Source organism: Fulmarus glacialis, unplaced genomic scaffold (genome assembly GCF_000690835.1).
Source record: "Fulmarus glacialis isolate BGI_N327 unplaced genomic scaffold, ASM69083v1 scaffold39585, whole genome shotgun sequence".
NCBI classification, from domain to species: Eukaryota; Metazoa; Chordata; class Aves; order Procellariiformes; family Procellariidae; genus Fulmarus; species Fulmarus glacialis.
Genome location: NW_009214342.1, coordinates 1,451 through 12,118, shown reverse-complemented (window position 1 = coordinate 12,118; position 10,668 = coordinate 1,451). Strand labels below are relative to the sequence as shown.

The following is a 10,668-nucleotide window of genomic DNA, read 5'->3' as shown; positions in this document are numbered from 1 at the left end:
ATATATGTATGATGCAGACTGGAGGGTACTGCCAGGCACGTTTCTGTGAACAGAAAATTAAGTGACTTACCAGGGAACAGGAGTTGTCTGGAAGCAGTGTGTAATTAAACCCAGAAAACATCTTCACTTGGATTGCAAAATATTTACGTCTGCGGGAAACCTGATGGACAGCCTGACAGCAGAATTACCCCTCCACTGACATTTTTGTATGTTTGTGTTTTCTATTTTTTTCTTTTTCTTTTGTTTTCTTTCCCCCTCATTAACTCTGTTTAAGTCTGTTTGACTACAATGTTTTTTTATGCTGTGGTTTTTTGGGTTTTGGGATTTTTTTTTTTTGGTGTAGTGTTAAAAAGGGTAAAGGAACGAGGCTGTTGCAAGCAAAACAACTTTCACTTATACCACTGCATATTTTTGCTATTTTGGGGAATTCAGAATAGGACAAACATAATCTCCTACTCACGATAAAGACACACTTGAGAGGAAACTAAGGCAATTCTAAAATGAGCCTCCCCAGCTGGGACACAATGGCCAGAGACCCGTTCCTCTGCGAGCAGAGTGCATTTTATCCATCTCCTCATGAAAGAGGGAGTTATGTCCCGAGTTTATCATCTGAAAGGCTGTTATTTAGCTGTCACTTCAGGAAAAATTACTCCGAAAAGTCTCCTAAAACCAAGCCGCTACTATGTTGTTCTCAACTACCTAGTCTCTCACTATTAAGAAAAACAGCTGTATGTCAAATCCACTGAAGAAACAGGCCAAGTCATACAGATAAAATAAGAATTGCCATAAATTTTAAGCCAAAGCTTAGAAACGCAGCCTTCCCCAAACTGAATAAACACTAGAGGATACTGCTGTAACAGCTGTTCCAGAAATAATTCCTATCTTTACTATAAACTATAAAGCAATGGAAAGTGCGTGCAAGTACTTGTTCTTGTAAAGTTTCCCAAATAATTGGAATTTCCTGCACAAGACTGGCATATTCCCCAACCTTTCAGGACATCTTTGGCCACCAAAATTTAGGTTTCTGATACTTATGTATTACAGCCGATCAGCCAAGTTGCTCTTTACAGCCCAACAGACCGGAATCTATATTATTTGTAGCAACTTCCAAACTTCAAAAAACAATAATCAGGGTGTCTTTAATTTCTATTCAGGTTATTAAGCGATCTCTAGCTGGTAACAAAGAGGCATTTTCAATCTGTTTTATAGCACTCGTGCAACATTCGAGATACACTGAAGTTCAGCATCTCTTTGAAACAGGGGCTGTATTCAGATACAAACGTCTTGAAACAAAGACTTTAATGCTGCTTAATCTAAGTTCCATAAAATTTCCACTTGAAGGAAAACTTGAATGTTTCAATTTCCAAACAGGAAAAACTCATTGCTATGTTGCCACTTTCCACAGAATGGATTTTTTTTATCTGATCTAGTCTCTTCTTCTGAGACTCTTCAAGTTTTCTTCTTCCAGGTTCACCTAATCTGCTCAGCTTTCTTAGGTCACATCATATCTATTCAATAACAAGCTCCAGGAATTTTTTATCCTGGTGTTATAGCTTTTTAAACACAAATACACTATTTGACCATTTCTAAAGCTTTGCACATGGCAAAACATGTATAAGCTACCCAAGAGAGATCAACGTACCAATGCTCAAAGAAAAAACAAAAAAAAAAAAAAATCATGTTGGCCGTTTGTCGTGGTTTAACCGGGCAGGCAGCCAAACACCACGCAGCTGCTCACTCACTCTTCCCCCCGCCCCCACTCCCCGCCCCACAGTGGGATGAGGGGGAGAATCGGGAGGAAAAAAACAAACAAAAAAAATTTGTGGATTGTGATAAAGACAGTTTAATAGAACAGAAAAAGAAATAATAATAATAATGATGGAATACACAAAGTGAGTGATGCACAATGCAATTGCCCACCACCTGCTGACCGATAACCAAGTTGCGATTGCTACTTCCTGGAACATGCCTACCATTCATATACTGAGCATGACGTCACATGGTATGGAATACCCCTTTGGCCAGCTGGGCCAGCTGTCCCGGCTATGCTCCCTCCCAGCGCTTGGTAGAGTATGTAAGCTGAATGTCCTTGACTAGCAGGGTACTTAGCAACAACTAAAAACATCGTGTGTTATCAACATTCTTCTCGCACTAAATCCAAAACACAGCACTAGGAAGAAATTTAATTCTATCCCAGCCGAAACCAGGACACCGTTTTATCCATTTATGAAATAGCCCTTCCTCACAGACCACCACAAGCCTCCAAAAAACTGTTTGCATGGAATTTTATCCCCCTGCAGACTGCTAGGTCCTGAGAACTGATTATAAAGCTTTTCAGCTGGCCAGGCTGAAATATGAGTATCCTGAAAGCCTTGAAATAAACAACTGATGCTGTGGAAAGCATTCAGATTGAGACATGTATGCAATAGGTAAGTCCCAGGAATTTATTCAGACTAACAGCCTTTATTTTGCTTCAATCCAGGCACTTGGCTTAACTGAACTGCTTTACGTTGGTGTGGTCTACAGTTAAGCTTTATTAATTGAGGAAACGGTGTAACTTTTTACCAGAAGAGTAGCACTGAGAAACCTCCAGCATGGGTGAAGTTATGTCTGGCGATTCATTGCAGCCTGCTCATCGCACTTAAATCGAGTGACAGGCATGGCTAGGTTTGCCTCTCTGCGTGGCAGAGGATGAAAATGTGAGTTTTCCAAAGCTTTTGCATCAGCTTTCGCCACAAAGGCTGCTCAGTTTGTTTCCAAACAAGTGACTTTTTGCCAAATGTTGTGAAGATGCTTCACTTGGGATTTTTTCAGGGAGAACCAAAATGTATGTATGCTCTGTAACTGGTACACAAGGCAAATGCCTGAGGGATAGGACATCAGCTTTGAGCCTCAGCTCTTCACCTGATTCCCAAGCATCTACCATGGAGAGGAGGGAAAAAACAAAAATAAAAGCAAAGCAAAAACCAACCATACTCTCAACAGCAGAAGAGAAGAAACTTTGTTGGAGAAGGGTCCCCAGCCACCCAGATAAAAAGCTGTTGTTTTACTTTAAAAACCAGGCGTCTTGACAAGACTGGAAAGGCTTTGCTTGTTATCTAGTGCAGAATGAAAAGTAGTATTGAAGACCCAGATAATGGCCTCAGACAGACATTGGTATCCTCCAGCCAGCGCTATTAGCTCTCTATTGTACTGTTACAAAAAGTGCGTCCAGAAATATGTACGTAGGCACCACTCCTCGTTCCAACACAATCTGAGGATAATAGAGGATAAAACCAGAAAAGAGCTTTCTTCAAGATGTTATTCTCTTTCGCATGAATCGACGGCAATCAATGCTTTAAAGAGCATAAACAGATTTCACAGATGATCGGGGAGAAAACAAATCACCGCAAAAACAGACTAGGGTCCACAGTGTGCTGCTTAGATGGGAGGTAAGGGAGGTGTAGGGGATTTCCTCATTACAATGTGGTATTTGTGGAGTGGTAATGCACTCTAAACATAGCATTAAAAATTACTGTAGCTCCGCAGGTATTCTTGGCATTCTAAGGATTTGGTCGGGAAAGTGACACACACAAGATAAATTGTAAGTAACTTTTAGTAACAGGCACAAAAGAGCGACTGGGGGGTGAAATCAGATGGTGACAGAGTGATCCAACTGCACCCATATACTGGAGTTTTACAACAAACTAATTAATGAGGCCTTTGGGAAAACAGATGTACATTAGGAAGATGGACTGCACATTTCCCTAAGCTGGTCACTATATGAAGGGATAGAATCAGCTGGTCAAAATTACTCTGGATAAAGTAATGCTGCCTTTATGCAAAAAGGATCCAGGTCAGCACATTACGTTTTCAAAACTCAAGACCGAAAAGCATCTGAAAAGATACAGACTAAGACTGATAAAAACTAGACCACATTAAAAGGACAGACACTGACAGACATAATACAAGCCCACTGCAGAAGTCACATTCTGGCACCATAGTTAATCAAAACCCATGATAAATGGGAAGGAACACAGACAATTGAAGTCCGTCCCTCAAATCCTGCTTTTGTTGATAAACTCTATACAACAAACTTAGACCCACTGCTAAACACTGCTTGTCTAATTTACCCCCTCTGCCTCAGGGAACAGATATTTACATGAAGTCTCAACCCTGTGACATGCCGGCACACGCGTGGGGCCAGGAATCCAGATGTCCTCCCAGGAGGACATGAGATCCCTCTTCTCTTGCTGACACAGGGGGGCTTGAAGCTCTGAGCCATTAGCTAAGGAAGGAGGGGCTTTCAGTTTAAACGTATTATGCTTTTCTGTGTCTTACGCTTTCCTTACAAGGCGGGGGGGGGAGCTGTATTCAAAGTTTCCAAAATAATGTGTAGGCTCTGCTGTTGTGCATCACAGCGGCGTCTCCGCAGCAAGAAATTGTGTCTTGCACGCGCACAACATGGCACTAGGATGCGTGAAATGGCTTGAGGGTTCCAAGCCTGATACCTGGTGGTGTAGGAAACCTGCTGTGAAGCTAACGTATTGCCTGCTGGGGATGGTGTTGTTATCAGCTATCGCTGGAACCACATGCGGGCATTGCCTGGGGAACCACTAATATCCAAGGGCCAGAATCATGCCAGGAGGTATGTTAACATCCTCAGCCTAGTCTAAACATGAACAACCTAGTCTTGTCACGCAATGTTTCACTGACTGACCCTGCTCCTGCTTCAGGCACCTGTGCAGTCACAGCATCCCAGTGTGGTTCTCCTCACCTGGCATGCAACGAAGGGGCTTCAACACTCTGCAAGGCAGCACCTGCACTTTTTCAGCACTCTCCTAGCCTGGTCACTCTCTGATCCGCTCTAGCGGGGGATCCCAGACCTCTGCCAGGTCACCTCTGCCTCAAGGTCTCTTCTTCAAGGTCTGCTTAGTACCAGCTTATTTGTGTTTGGAACGGTTGTTCTAGAATAAAGATACACCTTTCTTTTGAGTGTTTCAACTTTTTCTTCTGATCCTTTAAAAAAAAAATTAAGAACCAACTCCTTGCCCTTTAACTTCCAGGTTGGTCTGAAAACTCAACAGAAATTTTCTCTTCTGAATTGTTTATAGGATCAATGGAAAGCTCACATACACTTCACAATTAAGAAGTTATATTTGGGGTGTAAGAAGTGTTCATTTCTCTTTCTTCTCAGTGAAGACTTTTGTGTCTCTGGCAGTAGCAGATTTACTAGGTCAACCCCTCTTAACAGTAGATGCTGTAGGTCTAAGTTCACGATAGACAGGTCTGATACTCCTGGAAACACTTTTTTACCTTATATCACATTATCATCATGAAGCAAGTATCTAAATATGCAGGAACTGAGTTAATGTGTGCTGGCGTTTCTAAACATATTGGTAGAATTTAAAGCCAGACACAGCATTTTGATCTAGTTAAGTAAGAGTGAAACTACCAACGACCATCAAACTTCTGTAACTTCTGAATCCTAAGGCCTCCCCCCTCCTCTAATTTTTTCCTTTCATTCTGTTATTAGTAATTAAGACTAGAAAGTTGAGTTGATCCATGATCAAGTCATCACACATACCAGGACATTACACTGACTGCAATTTCTGCTTAATTCATCATTAGGAAGCAGACTCATATGCCAAGTTTGAGTGCACTTCTCCATCATATTAGACTGGTTGTCTTAAAAATACAAAGAGGTGCTGTGACTAGAAGAAAGCCCTTCCTTTGAAGGCACGTCACTCTGCATGAGCGGGTTTCTCTCCAACACACCTCATCTGCCAAAAATTCTCTGAGGATGCTTACATTCGCACTTTTGTGACCCTCCATGAAAATGCAAAAGACCGGTGAATTACTTCTGCTGAGACTTCTGCCTGAAAGCAAACCAAGAGCAGCATGTCCTGCTCTGCTCAGATCCTCCCCTCACAATTTGTAGTCTTGTATTGTCCCTCGGCAGTAGCAGTGGGAAAACAGCTCTTAAAATGACATGCAACTGAGGCAACCTCTAATAACTGTAAACACATTATTATAAAGTTTACTTGTCCAATATGACTGCCTCATACCCCCTAATGGTATCTCAAGAAAGTCTAATTCTTCTCTGCAGATGACCAGACTTATTATGGGCTCTACAAAAACCATTGGTTTCCATGCATCAGTGACTCACCACTTCAACCCCTCCTGCATATCCTCTTCCTCCAGCACAGCGTGATCAGAATCAGAACTATGGCGACAATTAAAATCCCCACAGTAATCATCAGCCAAAGCAAAGAGGATCCCTCTTCTGTGAAAACAAAACAATAAAAAATACACCAAACTAAGCTAGTTTATATAGGGAAAGGAGCCAAGAAGATGTCTGATTAATGACAATGGTTCCTCATAGAGATTGTGAAGGTTATTGCTAAGCTACATGAAAGCACCAATTGCTCAAAAGAGAGAGTCAATGTGTGTATCTTCAAAGACAAACCTACTTGCTCACAGAAAATGCTTTGTGAAGGAAAGATGTGCTCATGTTCATCCATGGCAAAGAAAACTGTCATTCCCATACCTGCTACAGTAGTTGGCACACATACATAAGCAGAACATTATGCAAGTCTTGATACTTTCTGAGGAGTTTTTTTGTTCATCCAGAATTTGTGGGTTTTGTTTGTAAAATAAAAGTTATTCTCTTTACTGTTAAAACACTTATCACTGTCGCAAAGGCTAAATTAACTTTCAGAAAAGAAGACAGGCTATGTTTTGATGCCTGCAAGCTTTATCCAACATCTGAGTGTAAATGTCCCTCCTTGGTTAGACATTAGCCACTTCATGTGACTGCCATTAATCAAAATGATAATACGAAGGCTCATTTCAATGCCCACTGACGTTAGCTGGAAAACTTTCTGAATTAAAATTTATTTGAATCAAGCTAAAACTATTATGTCTTTTAACAAAGCGAGGTTGAACTATTCATTTGAATTTCTCTTTCTCTAAAATACAAGATTGTTAAAACAACAAGCTATTAGCTGATTTTTCATTCTCCTAGCAAGGAATAACAGCAGCCTTAGTTTCCTGCTTTCTGAGATACACATTTCCTTTTTAAAGGCCAAAACAAAAGAATGTTGCATTTGAGACAGGACAAAAAGATTTATTATGCTTTTTCAATTAGTGTCACTCAGAATTAAGAACTAATTTGCTTTTGAACTTCTAGAGAGGAGGTATTAAAAGTCAGGTCTTACTCTTTTCTACTATTCCTATAACAATCACTTCCTGAGCACGTAATTTGGAAATTAACCCACAATTCCAAGCTGCTCTTCCTGTCTTCCTAATTTCCAAGCGGTCTTCCTTTTAAGGCTCTGGATTTGGAGACACGTGAATTTTAAATCACCTAAGTCAATGTTCCTGTGTAAACCGAGAATGGTACTTCAGCTTTTAATGTTTCTGTTTCTCATCTATAGAATTGGGGTGAAAGTCTTTCCAGCAGAACAGAACGTTGGAAGAAGAAATAAATTACCACTACAAGGTATTCAGATGTTACATTGGTATATTTAAGATTTCCCCATAAAACCAATGTAAGTATCTTCAACTGATCACCTTCCCATCTGCCTGAAAGTACTATTCCTCCCTAACCATTACTGCAATGCACGTGCATCTTAGCAAAAATGTCAGAGAAACGAAAACATGATACACATGATACACACACAAAACATGTACCAAAACATGTAGTAAGTTTAACTGAAACGTTTGGTTAATTTTTGTTCAGAGATAGTTTGTTATTAATTTCAAAACTTCCACTTCAGTGTTCATTAAGCGACCCACAGAGTTTTTACTTCATCTAGGCAGATATCAGGTGACAAATATTTATATCTATCTTTGGACTGTCAAAGAAACTATGAAGGCCTGCGTGAAAACTGAAGTTTGACTTGCTGCAAAACACACGGAGTCTCTAAAACCCATAGCTCCCTAGCTGACTAGTTTGGCTTTTTTCCCCTCTTGGAGAAGACCCCAATATGTTACTGTCTCAAAGACGGCAATGAACGCAACGTAGGATTTCCTGTCTTCTTACTTGGCACATACGCATTTCACTCCCTCCTCTTCCTGGCAGATTCCTATCCAAACGTGCTATTGCAAAACACGGAGGCCAAGAGAATGCTACCAAGTAGCTTGTATCGTTCACCTACCTCCTTTCATTTTTACAGGCAATTCCATTTTCTCATTCTCGTTGCTTACTCTGCAGGTCAAGTCCTGTGTACCGATGCTCTGAGTGTTGTAGATCTCCAGTTTACTGGTGATGGACACCATCCCATTGGTGTGCCTGACCATCTCCTGTGTAGGAGTAGAATTGAACAAGTTGTTCCAGGTGATGGCGGGCTCTGGGAGGCCAACAGCATTACAGATGGCTATCAAATGACCTTCGGAAATGTTGTAATGGACAGATGCATTGAGACCTTCCAACACACAAATGAGACAATCCATCACCACAATGAGCATCTGGTCATAAGCAGTAATAGCACTTTAACCATTATCAATCTGAGCAAAGCTTCCTGGATTCGCACTGAGCCCCACGGCACAGGAATGCAAGAAGAGTTCATTGGGTCAGGTTTCCCCTATACTGAAGTTACATACCCCAAAGGTTTCACTCAACCTGAAATCCCAGGTTTTAAAATAATCTGTTAAAGTAAAACCATTTCTTGGTCCATGCCGTTCTCCTACCTGCTAATTCCCTATCAATGGTAGGGTTCTGCACAGCAGCTCACAGCACTGGGGTTGTACCTGGCACCGAGAGGAAGCTGCAACAGGCAATGTTGGTTTGCCTGCTGGGACTGCAGTTCCAGCTGGGACTGCTCGGGGGCTTACAAACAAAGATCCCGCTCCTTGCTTTTTAGCTGCTAGTCACAGAATAACAAACAAGGACAGGCCAGAGCCAGAACCACCACAACAGGCTTGAATATGACCCCACAGAGTCTTGCTCACAGCAGTAATGCTCCGTTTCTACACCAGGTTCTACTGAGGGATGCTCCTACCACTGCAGTTCCTGAGTCTGCTCAAGGAAATGCTGTGGGTGAGAAAACACCTCCTTTTCCACTAGAGACATATCCCTGCAGAGAACCTCACCAAGGACACTCAGGCAGGTACGTCCCGAGAAGGAGCCGAAAGGGAAAGCATTGAAGAGACACGTGTAACACCCTGAATCATCCATTCGAGTGTCCCAAAAAGTGATGCTTGTCTCATTGAGTACCAGACTTGTGAAATTCATTCGGTCTTGATAGGGCTCGTGAATCTTTAATCCTTTTATAGTACTGTACGTAGCTATATTATTGTGTGATTTTTCAGAGTCCTTTTGCCATGTCACTTGCAGAACATCCTTGGGTTCTGTCAGGGCACAGCCGAGAGTCACGTTGTTGCCCACCTTCACATTTCTGTGTTCAGCCTGCGGAACCACTGCAATGACATGAAATGTGAAATGGGCAGTTATCGCACATATTCAGAAGCCTAATGCTGATTCTAAGGCCTGGATTACCCACAGATACAACAATTCCATCAATTACATATTGTTTCTATGGTTTTCCCCCACCAAAAAGTCCTTCTCCTGCATCCTCCTAGAAATCAATGAAGTTATGTTGATTTACATTGGCTGAGGCTTTGGTTTTCTTCTAAGCTGTTTAAAAGAAAACGACATACCCTATTTCTGTACCCATGCCTGCAGACTTCCCACTTCAGTTCTATTAAATCAGCTCATGGCTTCCCATTCTGAGCAAAGACTCCATTTTTGTTTCCTAAAAGCTAGAGGAAGATTAAATGCATGAGAAAAGTGCACACCAAGCCAGAGAACTGAGCAGCAAAATGGGCTAAAGAGAATTTCTGGACTATGTAGCTTCAGAGTTTGCAGTGCATTTGAGAAGGAGGGAAAGAAAAAGAGAGATTTGTTCCTGAAGGGATGATTCATTATAGGAAGTTGTGAACTCAGGTGAACAACAGTGCCCAGTGTCATTGGGATGGTGCTTGTCCCTCCCATCTCCAAATGCTGCTCCAGGAGGTCTTGTGTCACATCTGCCAGCTCCATGTCTATGCCTCAGCTATCTAACGTATGTCAAACGGCACCAGCAATCTATGTTTCACCTATTTTTGCCTCTTACTCTCACTGTTGAAGCATCAGGAATCAGAAACCAGTTCCCCAACCATTTTCAGGCAGATTTCAAGAAATTCAACTTACCATTTGCCTTCCCAAGCCCAGCACAAGCCAGACACAAAACCAGAGCTCGGAGAGTCATTTTGGAAGGGAAAATCTGCTTCACCTGAAGAAAGATAAGGAGAGATGAGTGACTCAATGACAGATCATCTTCTGGTGTTACCACATCTCTGGGGTGCAAACATTAACGGTAGCTTTGTCATGTGAGAAAAACATAGTTCTGGGGGCAGACGGGGAGATTTGACAGGTCTCATTACACAACACAGGAAGTGCTCCGGTCAAGGTGGGAAAAAAATTGCACGATGGAAGTTAGAAAGGCATTAATCCACCAGAAGCATGACATACTGGTTGTTCAGGACTAGTTGTGGCACTGGGAACGAGTTAGGGTTAGCTTGTGAGATCAAGGGATAAATTGAAAGCAACTTCTCTGAGGACTTCAGGACTCCCCATCTGTCCAAAATTGCATGAATTGGGGAACTTTTGGGGCATACTGCACCTGCTACATACAAATATATTTT

At 41.8% G+C, this 10,668-nt stretch overlaps 1 protein-coding gene across 1 annotated transcript; it reads right to left on the bottom strand.

The window, feature by feature from the left end:
* Positions 1-6,152: 6,152 nt before the first annotated feature.
* On the bottom strand, positions 6,153-10,250 carry LOC104071259 (OX-2 membrane glycoprotein-like). The gene is made up of 4 exons (XM_009578527.1): positions 10,175-10,250; positions 9,076-9,402; positions 8,142-8,408; positions 6,153-6,265 (listed from the first exon to the last, which is right to left on the bottom strand). The coding sequence occupies exons 1-4, from the start codon at positions 10,230-10,232 to the stop codon at positions 6,153-6,155; spliced, it is 765 nt and encodes a 254-aa protein (XP_009576822.1). The 5' UTR covers positions 10,233-10,250.
* Between the last annotated feature and the right edge of the window lie 418 nt (positions 10,251-10,668).